Source organism: Serinus canaria, chromosome 1 (assembly GCF_022539315.1).
Source record: "Serinus canaria isolate serCan28SL12 chromosome 1, serCan2020, whole genome shotgun sequence".
NCBI lineage: Eukaryota > Metazoa > Chordata > Aves > Passeriformes > Fringillidae > Serinus > Serinus canaria.
The window spans coordinates 21370812-21385663 of record NC_066313.1 but is presented as its reverse complement, the minus strand read 5'-3'; the positions used below and the strand labels follow the sequence as shown (position 1 = coordinate 21385663).

The following is a 14852-nucleotide window of genomic DNA, read 5'->3' as shown; positions in this document are numbered from 1 at the left end:
TAGGCCGATGCATTTGGCAGTACAGACAAGGCCTCTGGGCTTGGCTCACAAGCCAAGCCAGATCTGCTTGTGGACTGCCCAACCAAAAGCAAATCCAAAACAGCTTCTCTAAAGCACACACTTGGACTTAATGCTGTTACTGTCATGACAGTGCAGCTGCTTTGAAGACAACATGGAGCCTGCTTCTAACGCAACATGGAGCTCAGCACAGCAAGGGAAAGTGAGCCCTTCTCCTTCCAGTCACCACCTATGCGACAGGAAAACAAAAAAACTAAAGGTAACTGCTGCTCTGAGGGACAGCAATGGACTCTGCACAAGGGGTGAGCACAGACTGGGCACACTGATCAATCATGGACAACCCTGTGTCTCTCTTCTCTCCAGTGCTGCCTCCACCACTTTACTGGAGCTTGGGTAACGTACTGTCAGGAAGGGATGGTTCCTGCCTTGCTGTGCTCTGACAGCTGCAGGCAGGGAAGACGGCAGCTGTGCTCCCAGAGCTGCCCTGGGAATCCACTTACCTTTGGTTTCACAGATCATCACGTTGCTGAACTCGCTTTCTCCTCCCTCATTGAAGCACTGCATCTTAATGTCATACGAGGTCTCTGGCTGCAGGTGGCTGATGGAGTGCCAGTACCGATCTCCTGAGGAGGAAACAAACACATGGAGCCTTAACTTCCTCAGGGAACAGGCAGTTGGCCCAGCTCTGCAGCAGTGCCTGGTAAAGCAGCCAGGACAGCTGCTGCCTTTTGTGCACAGGGCTCCTTTTGGCTGTGCTGTCTTCCAGAAGGCACGAGTCTCTATTTCTCCTACCTTCCACCACGTCCTTTTTGTAGTCACTGTCATTGTCACTGTCAGTGGGGCGGTAGTAGATGTAAAATCCATGGATGGGAGTGTTGTTGTTGCTGGCTGGGATGTACTGCAGAGAAAGGGAGGGAGAGCAGAAATTAGCAGAGATGTCCATGCTTGTATTGTACTAGGTGAGGAGCAGCTGGGATAAATGGGATGGGACAGGAATATAATCTAGCAAAAGGACCTTCCTTGTGTTTCCATTGGGTTGCACAATGAGAGCTTCCCTACAAAAGCTCAGTGCTACTTTCTACTCTCAAGCTTTGCTTCTCTCAGGTAACAGATAAGCTGTGAATCTGGGCCTGTCACTCCAGGCATCCAGTGCTCTGCTCCCTCTCAGCAGTCACAGCCCGTGATTCAAGAGAAAAAAATTCCTGAACAACAATGACTCAGCTGGGCATGAGCAAGCACACCATCATCTTGACTTCAGTAGGCTCATGGCTTCCGGACAAACTGGGTCTTGCCATGAACTGGTCACTGCAGGAGCTTTGTGCTTCTGAAGTCAGCTCTCTTCCTCCCCCACAGCCAGGGCAGTACTGTCCCAGCTCCGTGTGTTCTTGTTGTCTTTCACCCAGTATTTTATCAGCTACTGTTTGAGTTTAAATGAACAGCAGTGCCCATCCTGCATTGTGGCAATTTCTGGCTAGAAGCAGCTAGGAGAGGAGAGCAGTGCATCCCTCTGAATAAACTCTAAGCTGTTGAAAACACTCAGATCTGGGCTTGTTATCCTAAAGATCCTACCCACTCCGAAAAATCCTCTGGAGTGAACTGCTGTAAATGATTATCAACATTTAGGATTGTTACCCAGCAAATGACAGCAAAGGACATATCTGCTGGAAAATACTAGGAGAGAGGAGGTGCTAATGGAGCAAGCAGCCACCCCATGCATTGTTCAACTGTGCTTATTGACCAAAATGATCGAGATCCCATGGTTATCCACTGAAATCTTCCTGTATACAACGTGGATTCAGATGGAAAAGTTTTCCTAGGCTCTGTGACTTCTTGCCCTTCTATGTGTCCCAAGCACAGTCCTCCTTTGGTGGAGGCAGCTATTGGATCCCAGATCCATTTGTGCTGGTGACAAGCTCCAGCGTGGTAACCTGGAGGACGTGTAATCTGGGCAAGGAGCACCCGCACACCTGGTTCTTGCCCCTGCAGCGCTCTGCACCCCCACAAGCCTCACCATCCACTTGAGCATGATGGTGGTCTCGTTGATGGCGTCCGTGAAGGTGATGTAGGGCCCGGCCACGGGGCGCTCGTAGACACGGTTACTGTACCCAGACACCACGTACGGCCGAGACGCCGCGCTGGGCTCGCTCTCTCCCAGGATGTTCAGCGCCCGGACACGGAATTTATAGGATGTGCCTATGGGGAAAATAGGAAATGAAATGGTTGCAGGGGTTGGAGTTCTCCAAGATTTTTACTGTCAGCATGGCCCTGACTGTGAAGAGGGGCTCCATCTCCAAAAGGCAGAGAGCCTACAGCAAGTTTGCTGTGGAAGTACAAATACTGAATGGCCACATTTCAGCCATGTCCTAGATGAAGCCTGCTTTTGTTTACCTTCCCCAATTCCTGTCTGGATGGTCCAAAGGTTAGACAGGAGTTTTGGAAGGTGTGCAGGGGGTTAAGAAATGCCTGAAAGGATATCCTGACCTGAAAGCAGGTATGGAAATGTGTTCTTCCTCTACTCCATGGGAATTAAGTACATAAACATCAGTTCAAAGCTCAAACCCTACGTAATTTTTACCCAAACTTCATTTTACTGATCCTTAGTTTGGGTAGTTATGTTCTCCTTTTTAACTGTCCAGCTTCGTGATGAAATCTTTTCTCATGTGAAGTGCAATGGGATTTGTGTGCCCATCTGTCTTGCCTGTGACTACGGAAAGTTCTGTCCCATCTTGTAAAATGCAAAAGCAAATGCCTTTCGTAACTGTATCCTGTAATACGGAAAAACATGCCTAAGTCTCCCTGAGGGAGGTCAAACTTATGCTGGCCTCTGCAGCTGGAGAAATTGGAGAAGCATCTGCAGCTTTTTCCCCACATACCTAGGGCAGGAGTTAGGGAAGCTTTGTTTTTTTCACGCCTGCCACGGCTGAGCAGGACGTGACAGATGGTTAACCATCCTATAGGGACCCTGCAGCCTTCCCACAGACCTCCAGGAAGCAGGGAGGAGAGCACCTGCCTACCTTTCTCCAGGCCTGGGATTTCCACAGAGAGGCGAGAGGGAGGAATGTCACTGGTGGCCAGGACCCAGTCTCCCAACTTCTTCAATTTCTTATACTCCACGCGGAAAGACTGGATGGGGAACCCACCATTCCCACGGGGGATCCAGGTCACGTACACAGATGTCTCTGAGGCCATGGAGATGGTTGGACGGTCTGGTGCCTCTGGAGCTGCAAGGGACCCAGAAGGAGATCAGGACATGAAACATTCTTCCCACCCTGTCTGGAGGATCCTATGGCTCAGCGGTATGCAGGTGAAGGACTACCTGCACTGCACCCAGCCACATGCTCTGCAACTCCTGAATGCTCTTCATTAGAGCTGGCACCCCCAAACCCTCATGCCTTTCAGTTTGTGCCCACAAGAGCCTTTTACTCCTGCTTGCATCTTGCTCCTTTTCCACTCCCAGCTCAAGTAGTATGACGCAAGGTTTGGGGTGTGATCACCCATCATGGTAGGGAAAGCAGTGTGAGGGGTGGATGCAGGGCTGGAGACGGAGCAAAAAGCCTGGGTGATGTGGAAGCAGTGAGCAGGGTGAGACTGATGCTGGGGATAGCCAAGGGTAGGAGATGGAAACAGAAGAGATTGAGAAGGAACAGCTGAGAAGGAAATAAGGAAAAGTTCTGAACTGTGGAAATGCAATTTGATGGGAAAACAATCAAAAGATGGGAGGAAAAGAGATGAATGGAGCTATGGATATGAAAATAAAGACAACAAATGAATGAGTATGGGGGACACTGAAGGATGAGACCTCACAGGATTAGGACTGAAGGAGAGAATTTCACAGAAATGATAAAGGCAATAGCAATGATAGAGACAAAGTGGGAAACAACAAATTAGATTGACTGGTAAGGATCTGATGTTTCTCCACTGCAGCAAGATACCCAAATGGAGCACTCTGCACCTGTAAAATGGGAACTACTTGCCCCTAGCCAGGGCTTCGCTGAGAGAGGAGGATGCCAAGACATGCAGGAACCTGGTCCCCATTCCTCCCTTACACTCCACCAGCACCCACTGGTGCAGTGCACTTTGTTGCTCCTGTGCCTCACACATTCACAGATTCCAAGACAGGGCTTTCTAAACCCTCTGTGTGGAACTCAGAAAAAGGCAGAGAGTTGCTGAGATGTCCTCGCATTAAAGGTGGGGCCAGGCAGTGGGATTTGCCTGCTCTCCAGGACTCACTGTCTGCCAAGGGCAGTAGCAGGTGTGTCCAAGAAGGACCTCTCCTTGTCAGAAGCTAGAAACCACCCATCCTGCACTGCAGTCTTGATTTACCCAGCCGAGACTTCAACCCCAGCATGCCCTGGTCACTGCCACCCACAAGAGACCCAGCACCCCTCACCCTCCCCAGCGCCAGTTTAGGGAGGGCCTTACGGGACAGACGGCTGTTGTCGGCCTGGTTACTGCTCTGGGTGCTCGTGCCTGGGTCATCCCTCTGAATCTGCTGCTCTTTGCTGGCAACAATCTCTGGTTTTGGGCGCCGGCCTGTGCAGAAGGGAGAGGTGGCATCAGTAACAGAGAGATGCACTCAGAATTAACTTTTGCTGTGATGAGGAAAGCAAATATTCCCAGACAGGATGTGGAGGTAAGTACTTCCTGGACTCTAACAGCCCCAGGGCCTCAAAGCACTCAGCCTCCTGGCAGGAACAAAAGCTAAAGAGGCAGATTTCTTAATAATCCCCCTCAAATTTAATTTTCTACCACTTTTAATTGGCTTTCTTGAAATGTTGCTAGATTTCTGTCCTCGGGCAGAAGATGGATTAAAAAAAACCTCTTGACATTTATGCTAGACACATTTTCTACAGTTCTGCAGGTGTTCAACTGAGACACCAAGGGAAGAAGGGACTTATTCCAACCCACACAGAGGATGGGCTGGAATTTTCTTCATCCTACCCTCCACTTTCCCTTCTGACAGTTGCTCTAAGCTGAGGACAGATGGGTTTCCAGAGCAGAAACACTCCCATTGTCCAAAGGCTGGTGTCTTGTGCCTCAGGGCTGGGACAGCATGTCTCAGAGGGCCCCTCCCCTGACTCAGAGCAAAAGGGAACCCAGGGAAAGGTCTGTCCTTTACCGGTGCGGAAGGTCACCATGGCTGTCTGTCCCTCGCCAGCACAGTTGTGAGCAGCCATCTCCACCTCATAGAGGCTCCCAGGGTCCAGCCTGGTGAGGGTCAGGCGATGCTGCGAGGCTGGGACATCCCTCACAGCCCAGCTGTCCGAGGTGTTGGTGACCTGCTGAGAGACCAATGCAGGTGTTGCAGAGCTTGGGGCAGGCTGGGCTTCTTGTGAGCACTGAGCTCAGAAACTTTATTAGTAAGTTGTGTACCAACTTCTCTGCAAAGGAAGGAGATGTTTCCAGCCTGATTTTGCAAAGCAATTCGGGTATAAGCAGGACAACTCACCCAAGCCCCAGAGTGTTTTCTTGACCCCAGGGTTTAGTCACCCCTGTTCTGTCCTCTCGTTCCCTTTGATACCACCACCCTTCTATCTGTGTAAATCTCCGGAGCAGGTGTGGCCCCCAAAATGCAGCATTAGCCACAGGACTCAGCTATTTTAGGAGCCAAATCTCTCCTGCATCCCAGCTGCTGAGTTGCTCATTTAGATACTGGCCATTTCTGTGGGATGAGGTACCCAGACACAACTTTGTTTTAATGAGTTTTATCCAGCCTCACCCCTGGCACTTTGGGGCTGAAATCAAAAACCATAATGTTAGAGCAAAGGTTTCTGCAGGGAAGAGACTGTGCATGGCCATAGCCCTCAGAAAAGCTTGGAAACACGGGGGGGTTTTTTGTGATACCCTGATGCCCCATGCAGAGGGGGAGGGAAGGTGGAACCTTCCTCCTTCTCCCCAACTGCAAAGATAATATTTTTGCAGGCAAATAGGCAGGACACTGAAGTGACCCGGTGCCAAAAGGAGAATTAGTAATGCAGGCAACGCCACAGAACGGAAATGCCAAGACTCGGCTGTATCATTCATCTTCCCCAAGCATTTGACACTGACTGATTAATGCCTGCCTCGTTTTATTTTTATTCCTGAGCCTGCAAAGTTGTGAGGCCAAGGAAGGGAGCCCTAAAGGCTGCTAAATCCAGGAAAGGGAAAGAGAAATTCTTAAGAAACAAAAATAAGGGCTGCATGGCATCTGACTGCTTGCAGGCGGCTGAGAGTTTGGGGCAGTGTAGGAACGGGGTAAAAAGAGACATTCACAGACATTTTCTAGAGGAGAAGCAGAACATTGCCCAGTACAAATGTAGGTCTCCTGTCAGTAGGTCTAACTTTCTTTACAGCCAACTTCTACACAAAGAGCCTTTTCTTTTGTTGCTAAATTGATTCCTTCCCTCTCCACACACATGCTTTTCCAGTCAGAAATGTCAAAACCAGATCATTATATAACTTGATCCTAAGGATCTTGAATAAAAAAAGACTCTCTTTAAACAAGTTTAAGGATTATTGGGACTAATTCCTTTCCACACAATCCTTAAGCATCCCAAGAAAGAGTCTCCAGCTGAGAATTTAGACTACACTGAAAACATATTACTGCAAACTGCAGTGACCCCTGGTAACCTTCACTGCCCCACAGCCCCTTCCAGGTGAAGCGCTGAAAAACAAATCCAATACGGACAAACTCCAAATTTGCAAGTTAAGATTGCAAGCAGAATTGGTAGTTACATGATACACCACTGGAGAATATATCTCTTCTTGGCAGACAACCACAGCCAATAGTCTCGGGATGCTTTTGGCATCTTGGTTTTTTATTTAAGCTTACCCTATTGTGTTCCTGTGCTGGCATCTTTTGCCTATGTTTTAAAGGGCTCTTTAAAGAGATGGTTAGCTGAAATCCTCTTAATTTTTTCAGAAAGAAATCAAGGACTGTAACAGTCTTCTCTTACACTGTATTTTCACAAAAGCACACAATTTCAGGAAAATAGATACATATACATGTACATGAAAACAGTGCCTTGCAGTGGGTGGGAATCCAAAAAATATGATCTGGCATGTTTTTGGAAATACTCAAACCCTCAGGGGTTTGAGGCAAAATCTGCCTCTCTACTGCAGCTCCCTGACTACCCAAAGGAAAGAAAAGCAGCAGACAAATGAATTCAAGCCTCTTTTTTGCACTTATTCCCAGCAAAATGGAAAGAGATACTTTAGACCTCAAATGCGGAATTTTTCCTTCAACAATGCTTCACCATTTAAAGAAATTGCTGGGCTACAAGCTGTGCCTGCACTGTGTCCGTGGTGCCGTGAAGCATCTAAGAGGGAGGAGCCTTGGGCTCCAGCAGGACTTGGCCAAGCACCATGGGCTCACACTGTGCCACCTGCAAGTGATGTACTCCACAGCGCACTGCCTTCCAGCTTCCAAAATAAATCTGGGGGATAAGGACCTTCCCAGAGGATGTAGCATGGCTATGACAGTTCTCTGCTGGTTCCTCATACTCACTGAGGCTGGGCACTTTGGTGCTGCTGAGCAGGACAGGCACACGCAGCAGAGAGGCTGCTGCTCTGTGTCCTGCAGCCTGTTCAAGGCAGAGGTGTCCCCGTGGCTTGTGCCAAGACAAGTCATTGTGCAGAACAAGTCATTGTGCAACCTGCCCTCAGGGCTTTTTACCTGTGCAAGCACACAACTGGGAATTGGGCATGGAAGCTACTGGTGAAGTGTTTGTATGTGCCTTCTGCGTACTTAGGCAGGCAGGCACTGCCACTGGGCTCTTCCTGGATAGCTCAGCAAACCTCCTGTCCCAGCCTGTAGGCTGAGGCTGCAGCTCAGGAGGTCGCACTAACCAGTGCCACCAGTGAGCGATGGGTGCCCCTGCACACGAAGGATGAAACGCGTGGTGAGGCCACCATCCCACCCATGGAATGGTGCAGAGCGAAGATGGCAGCAGGGCAAAACAGTGATACCTTGCGATGCTTCACCACATAATAGAGGATGGGGGCTCTGCTGTCAGGCCGGGGTCTCCACACCAGGTCGTAGCTGTCTGTCTTGGATGTCCGTGGAGAACTGAGGATGATGGGGGCTTCCGCTGGAGTCACCAGCTCCTTGTTGGCTGCACACTGTGGAGATGCTGCTAGAGGGGTTGTCCCAGGCTTTGGTAGTCCAGCTGTATCCAAGGGCAGCTTTAAGGCGCTGTCCCTGGAAGGTGGTGTTGGAGGTTGAACCGAGTCCAGCTGGGCATCTCGCCCAGGGTTGAGTGGAGCTCCTGGAAGACAAGGTGTCACAGCAGGGTAAATGCCCATCCCAGTCTGTGGTTAAGGCAGAGCTGTGAGCCCCTTGCGTGGTGCTGCCTGCTGTACCACTCAAAAAGGTATTGGCAACAATCCCTCCTTCCCCTGCTATAAACCACAGGGTTCCCTGTTTCTCTGCAGTCCCTCTTACCCTGTGTAAGTTCAACAGGGTCCAAGGAATCAGGTGGTACCTCTCCTACCCCAGATGAATTCAGTTTTTAAGCTCTTGCTCAGTGCAAGTTCAGAGGCAGAGCTAAGCCATGGGGTGAAGCACTATACCCAGATGTCTTGAGTCTCTTGTGTAGAGACCACCCAAATGTGCACTCATGGCCCTGCCCTTAGAAGCAAAACTGGTGTCATGTGTTTCCACAGGGAGATATGGAGACCTCAGGCAGAGTAGCACTTGCAGCGTAGGTTAAATAGGAAGCAGGGGCAACATCCTGACTTTCTTCCCCTGCTTCCCCTGTCCTTGTCCTGTCTGTTAGGCTGTGACTGAATGGTCACGACCTTGGGGAGAGGGGCTTACCCGGGCCGGCTGTCCTCAGCTGCACCATGGCTTGGGCGCTGCCCACCTCGTTCTCAGCCATGCACTGGTAGATGCCCTCATCCTCGGGCCCCACGCTGAGCAGCCGCAGCGCCCGGCGTGACAGCCGCAGCCGGTGGCTGCCCGACAGTGGCACCGCGTTGCGCAGCCACATCACCGAGGGCTGCGGGTTCCCTCGCACCTTGCACGTGAACTTGGCACTCTGGCCCCAGGGAATGATCTGCTGGGATAGCTCCATGGTGACCTCTGGGGGTTCTGTGTGAGGAACAAACAGACTGTTGAGCGCCACTTGGCTGGGAGCACGGCATGGTTGTGGCTTTGCATTTTCCTTTTTGCAGGGATGAGAGCAGAGTGATGGATCCTTTCCTATCCTGAAGTCCCACTCCCTTTGTGGGGGCCCACATGGGTCTGCTTCAATGCTCCTTCCTTCCTTCAGCATCCACATAAACTGCAAAGGGAGACAGCCCAAGGCCATCTGCCCTCTCATGTGGCATCAAACATCTACAAGTCCCATTTTTCTGAGCTGAAATGCTACTCGGCAAAGATTGTGCTTGTGCCACAATACCACACTGGCACCTGATGAAATGCAATCTGTGAAACATGGGCTTAATCTACCTAAGGGGTAGATTGTGTGTGTGGTAGAAATAGGGTAGTGTGTGCAGTAGAAATATCTAAGGTGTAGTAGCCCTTATGTTTTCTACTCCACAGAGAGCTTCCCTACAACATAACAAAAACCAGAACAAAACAAAGACACTCCAATGTCTTCCTTATATGCCAATGTCAAATATGTCCAAAAAGCAACCAGGCTTCCACTAAAAAGTATTAGAAAAAAAGCAGTGCCACAAATGACAGAAGAGCTTCTGCAGAGGAAAGGAGGATCCATCATCTCCAGCCCATGGTGGGACCCAAGAAGGAGGAACTACTGCCCTCAAGAAAGAATAAGTCTGGTCTCCCGGAAACTGGAACCACAAGCAGGGGTTTGCATTACATTGTGGTTTGTCCAGGGAGAGGAAGAGTGATTCAGTGCTAGTATCTTCCCCTAGAAGAAGATGAGATGTCCAAGCCCTTCTTGAAACAATGACTTCCAGCAGCACTCACCAAACACCTGCACGTTGTAGAAGATGAATGCAGCCCCGGCCTCCCCAACACCATTGTCAGCTGTGCAGCTATAGGTGCCTGAGTCCTCCTCGCTCGTGGGGTCGATCAGGAGGTTGCTGAGCAGGAAGCGTGTCTTGTTGTAGGCGGAGACACCAGAGCCATCCTTGGCCCAGGTGACCCGTGGCGGGGGGATCCCGCTGGCCACGCACTCCAGAATCAGGCTCTGACCCTTGGTGACAATGATGGTCTGAGCCTCAGGAGGGTAAATTATCCGAGCTGCTTCTGCTGTGGAGCCTGGGGAGGAGAGATGAAGGAGGGAGGTGCATGGGAAGGAAGGTGGATGGTGGGAGAGCACCCTGCACAGTGGGTAAGTAGGGATAGTGGTAGAGCACACTGTTTTACTATGCTGGGACGGGTAAATGGCAATGCAGGACCAGAGGGACATTCTTTAAGGGTTCTGTGCACACAGCAAAGCCACCTTGCCAAAGGGCTAAGGGCCTTTGCCCGCCCACCACCAAGAACAAATCCTAAGGAAGCATGGCAACCCCAGGGCTGCATATACATACTCCAGGAGCAGAACTTGGGGCCTTCTGCTGCTGGAAAGGAGTTTTCTCAGCAATAGATAACAGTTCACACAGAAAACCAGCTGCACCAGATAGGACTGATCGGTGTTCCCAGAGCTGGAGATGTGTGGTGAAGGGACAATGGCTTACGTCTCACACGGAGCCTCTCACTGGAGACTGAAGTTTTCACCTCCTGTGTCACGGGGTTGTAGGCAGCACATTTGTAAGTCCCCTCATCCTCCTGGCTGGCATTAACGATCTGAAGGTTTCCAGATGGCATAATAAGATAATTGTCTGTAGAGAGAGAAGAGAAAGTGGCACATGGTCACAAGATATGCTCCTGTCCAGCCTCCTGGAACACATGTAGTGTCCTGAAGAAAAGGTGGATAAGGGGGAAAGAAAAAACTATGATGTCCCAGGCAGCATCAGGGAGACCAGGCCAGGGACCCTGAAGTAACTTGTGCTCAGACAGGTGGCAAAGGGACAAGGAGGCAGCAGGTAGAGATAGCTACTGCTGGTAAGGAATGGAGAAACTGAGGGTCCTGTGGCAGAACTTGTTGAGACAGACGCCTGTGCGCTCACCTCGGGAGGCCTCCAGCCACTCCTGCTTCACACTGTAGCGGACCTGAGCCTTGGGGTGACTTTCGGGCAGGTCACAGGCAATCACAGCTGTGTTCCCTTCATCCACTTCGATCACATGCTGGCCATCAAACTTGAAATCTTTGAGATCTTCAGAGAGCAGAAGACAAGGCATCTCAGTGGCTAGCTAAACATCTCAGTGTCAGCTCATACTGTCCCCATGAACTCGGGGCTGTTTCCTCATGATGCCAGCAGAGGACTGCTCTGACCCCAGCAGCTAGGGAAACTGGCTTCCTTTCAGGATTTCCCCCCCTCCTCCTTTTTCCTACAAAATGAGTAACTTAAAACATAGCTTCTGCAGAAACTGCCTGCTCCAGGGCTGGGAAACTGGGTGTGAAAAATCCTGGCCTGAGAGTAAAAAATAAGCCAACTTATTGCAGCACTGAAAGGCAGCCAAAAATGGTCCTTCTGCTGCCTGCTATTTCACACATGGCTGCTGTCCTGCTACTGAGAAGCTGATTTTGTAGTCATAACTCTGGGAGCCCATCCTGCTTAAAGGGTGCACAGATGCCAGGTGGGAGGAGTATGTGATGCTCCCTGAGCTCCTCCCACACCTGAGAAATCAGCGTTTCTGCTCTTGCCACTCTTGCTCCCATCAAATATCTTGCAGCTGGAAGTTGGTTAATCACAATGCTTCACATGTGCCCAAGCTCCAGTTAAAAGAACAGGGACTTGCAAGGAAAACCAGCTCCTGCTCTATATGGCACAGCTGCTCCTTCACTAAAGCAGCTGGGAAAACTCTGTCCCACCACATCCCTCTGCCCATGCTGTGATGGGAGTTCCCACCCTGGCTGGGTTGATGCGGGCAGCAGGACTGGAAGCACAGGAACTAAGAAGAAGGGCTACCTAACTTTTTGCTTTCTTTTCCCTGTTTTTTTAAAGCAGGAGGAGAGGACTGCAGCGAAATCCCACAGATCTGGAAGGGCAGGGAGCATGCCAACCTGGCCCCACCAAACAGAGAAAAAACTGGTTTCCATCCTCTCTGGTCGTGATGGCAAATCTTGCCAATGCACTGCAAGCTTGAAGTTTGTCTCAGACACCTGTGCTGTGAGGGAGGATGTTTTGAGCCAGGAAAAAAGTCCCTCATGTGCATGTTTACAATGCTGTACACCAGCCCAGGTGTTTTCACCACTACTGAAAACGGCAAATCCCGCAGTTGGTTGCTGTCACAGGTGACAGGTCACACTGTCATATCAAGGCTCAGGTTGGTGCCTCTTCCCAGGATCCAGGGCTAATAGATCTCCTGAATGCCATGCCACTAATTCTGGATCAGACCACACTTCCTTTGCAAAACCCCACTCTAATGCAGTGTGCTGCATCTGCAGCCACAGCATGGCCACGTGCTGTAGACAGCTCCCTCATCCCCAGAAATCCATCCCAGGACGTGGCACCCATGACCTCGGGCAGTTTGGGGGCCAGGGGGCAGCAGGAGGGCTGGCGGCGGGCGGGTGGCAGGCAGCATCCCTTGGCAGCCCCAGCCAGCAGAAAAATGTGCGGCTTGTTCTCTGGGAAATGCAGCAACGTTCCAAGAGCAAAAGACAACTCTGGCTCCAAGCTTCTCCCACCCACAGTCATGGAAAAGTGACATGAAATTTCTCAAGCAGACTTTCTGATTAAAGCAAGATCCTTTATGGAGTTTAAATAAAAACCAGCTCTCTTGGCAAGGCATCGAAAAAGCCTCCCTGAGCGCGGTGCGGAGGGGCTGTCGGGCGGCAGCTGGGGGAGCCAGCGGTCCCGGGCCCAGATCTGAGGGAAGGGGAGGAGGTTGAAAAGAAAAGGGTAGGTTCTGCAATGTCATAAAAATGATTTGCAATGAACATGCCTAATACTTCTGGAATTTCTTGGCATTGTTCAATTAAAAAATATAATAAAAAGAAGGGATACGGGTGAACTTCAGAAATGTGATTAATCCTTTAAGACAAGCTGAGGAGGAGAGCCATGTTTCCATTGGATATTAAAGCCAGATGAAAATTAACTCTTAACTTGTGAAAAGCTGGCAGTGCCTCACGCTCCTCCTCCAACGAAAGTTACTGCTGGGGCAGGGAACGATGATGGATATTTTCTCCTCTTTGCTTTTTATATCTGATCAAGGAATAAAATAGTGAGAGCCACAGAAATGGAAAGAGGTGGAAAAGTGGCGAAAGCCCAGGGTCTGCCTGCCCACACTGCGCATGTTTCGCCGAACAACAAAATATAAACGAGCATCAGGAAAATTAATGTGTGCCTTGGTGGTCTGGATTCATCACAGCCAAATTAAGATTTTGTAGCCAAGGCACAGGCTCCAGCAATGCTGGCAGGGATCTGCACAGACACACTTACATGAGCACGTGTAGATGCACACACACCCTGAGGAGAAGAAGGGGCCCAAGAGCCTGGAAAAAGAGCAGACCCAATGTCCTGGCACAGCAGAGCCATCTTGAAGCTGGAAAATGATGACCCTGTGCCAGGGCACCCCCTGGGATGACTGTGGGCTGGGCAGACATGGGGGCCTCTCACAAGCAGCCCCCCAGATGGTGGCTCAGCCCACATCTCACAGCTGTGGGTGGTGCAGCCCCACAGGAGGGAGTTGCAGCTCCTCCTGGCTTCCCCTCAGCCCAGAAGTGAGGGACAAGGGGTGAAACTGTAGACAAAGGGGGAAAGAATAGAGGAAAGGACGAGATCCTTTCTGGTGGCTGGGGGAGCAAGAACCAGGTGCCTCTGGAGAAGCTGAGTGAAACTGGCAGGGGAAGAGGGGAAAAATAGCAGAACTGGGACAAACTACTTTCTCATATGCCAAGTGTACGAGATTCCTGCCAAACTACTCTCCTAAATTCCTGCTTCCCCACAGAGAACAAGACTGGTTTATTTGCCAGTGGATTTTGGCCACAGGAGATCTCAACTGCGCTGCTCACCACTGTTATGGGCATGTAGAGCCATCCTTTAGGGCTGATGGGTCAGCCAGAGCTCGTGAGGGGTGGTCAGGGTCACCCCTGTCCCCCTCTGTACATGGGACAAGCTCCCCCACACACATCCTGTTGCATTTGGCACCAGCACAGAAAAACAGAGGGCACAGTGCCAAGCTGGGACAACCAGCTTCGTCCTGGGGGGGGGGGGGTTCAAACAAGCTGTCCCTGAGTTGTGGGGGTACCATGAGTGTCCCCCCCCAGCAGGGAGGGCTGGAGGACAGGATCCATGCTAGGGGGATATGCAGCACTTGCCCCTTCAGCTGTGTAGCCAGCAGCAGCCAGGCCCCACATCTAACATGCAATTTGCACCATAGTCTAACAACCACTGCAGCTGGGACAAACCACATCCCCTCTTGCTGGCTGGGTTTTCCTTCTCATATGGCAGCACCCAGCGTGCCAGCCCATCTTCTTGTCCTTAAAAGACACGCCTGACCACAGTGAAGCAAGTCCTCATCTACCAGCCATTGTCTGGGAGGTGCTGCGGACAGACAGAGCACTGCCAATCCCAGCCGTGATGGGCTAAGAGGGCTTTTTTTTCCCCCGCTTTTTTTGTTTACGAGGGAGTGCAACCAAAGGCTATTGCTTATGTCCATCTACAGCCGGCTCCGAGGCACAATGGGGTGAACTGGGGTGCAGCCCTGCAGCCAACAGTGCTGCTGTCACTGGGGAGGGAAACCAGCTGAGTCCCAGGGCTGGGGGCCAAGCAACGAGGTAGGCGAGACAGACGATTAAATTAATGGGAAACCATAAATAAATCTGGAGAAGAAGCAATAG

At 50.8% G+C, this 14852-nt stretch overlaps 1 protein-coding gene across 2 annotated transcripts in view; it reads right to left on the bottom strand.

Annotated features, from left to right (window-relative positions):
- The window catches only part of BOC (BOC cell adhesion associated, oncogene regulated), a 54711-nt gene that overhangs the window by 3423 nt on the left and 36436 nt on the right, over positions 1 to 14852 (bottom strand). The window contains exons 4-14 of one of the 2 annotated variants that reach the window (XM_018908110.3): positions 11077 to 11223; positions 10645 to 10788; positions 9932 to 10225; positions 8816 to 9088; positions 7966 to 8264; positions 5138 to 5300; positions 4441 to 4551; positions 3033 to 3239; positions 2030 to 2211; positions 811 to 916; positions 519 to 641 (exon numbers count right to left, since the gene is read on the bottom strand). In XM_018908110.3, the coding sequence (XP_018763655.1) occupies positions 519 to 641; positions 811 to 916; positions 2030 to 2211; positions 3033 to 3239; positions 4441 to 4551; positions 5138 to 5300; positions 7966 to 8264; positions 8816 to 9088; positions 9932 to 10225; positions 10645 to 10788; positions 11077 to 11223 (2049 nt within the window). The remainder of the gene's footprint in view (positions 1 to 518; positions 642 to 810; positions 917 to 2029; positions 2212 to 3032; positions 3240 to 4440; positions 4552 to 5137; positions 5301 to 7965; positions 8265 to 8815; positions 9089 to 9931; positions 10226 to 10644; positions 10789 to 11076; positions 11224 to 14852) is intronic. The other variant, XM_009102542.4, reaches the window with a different exon arrangement.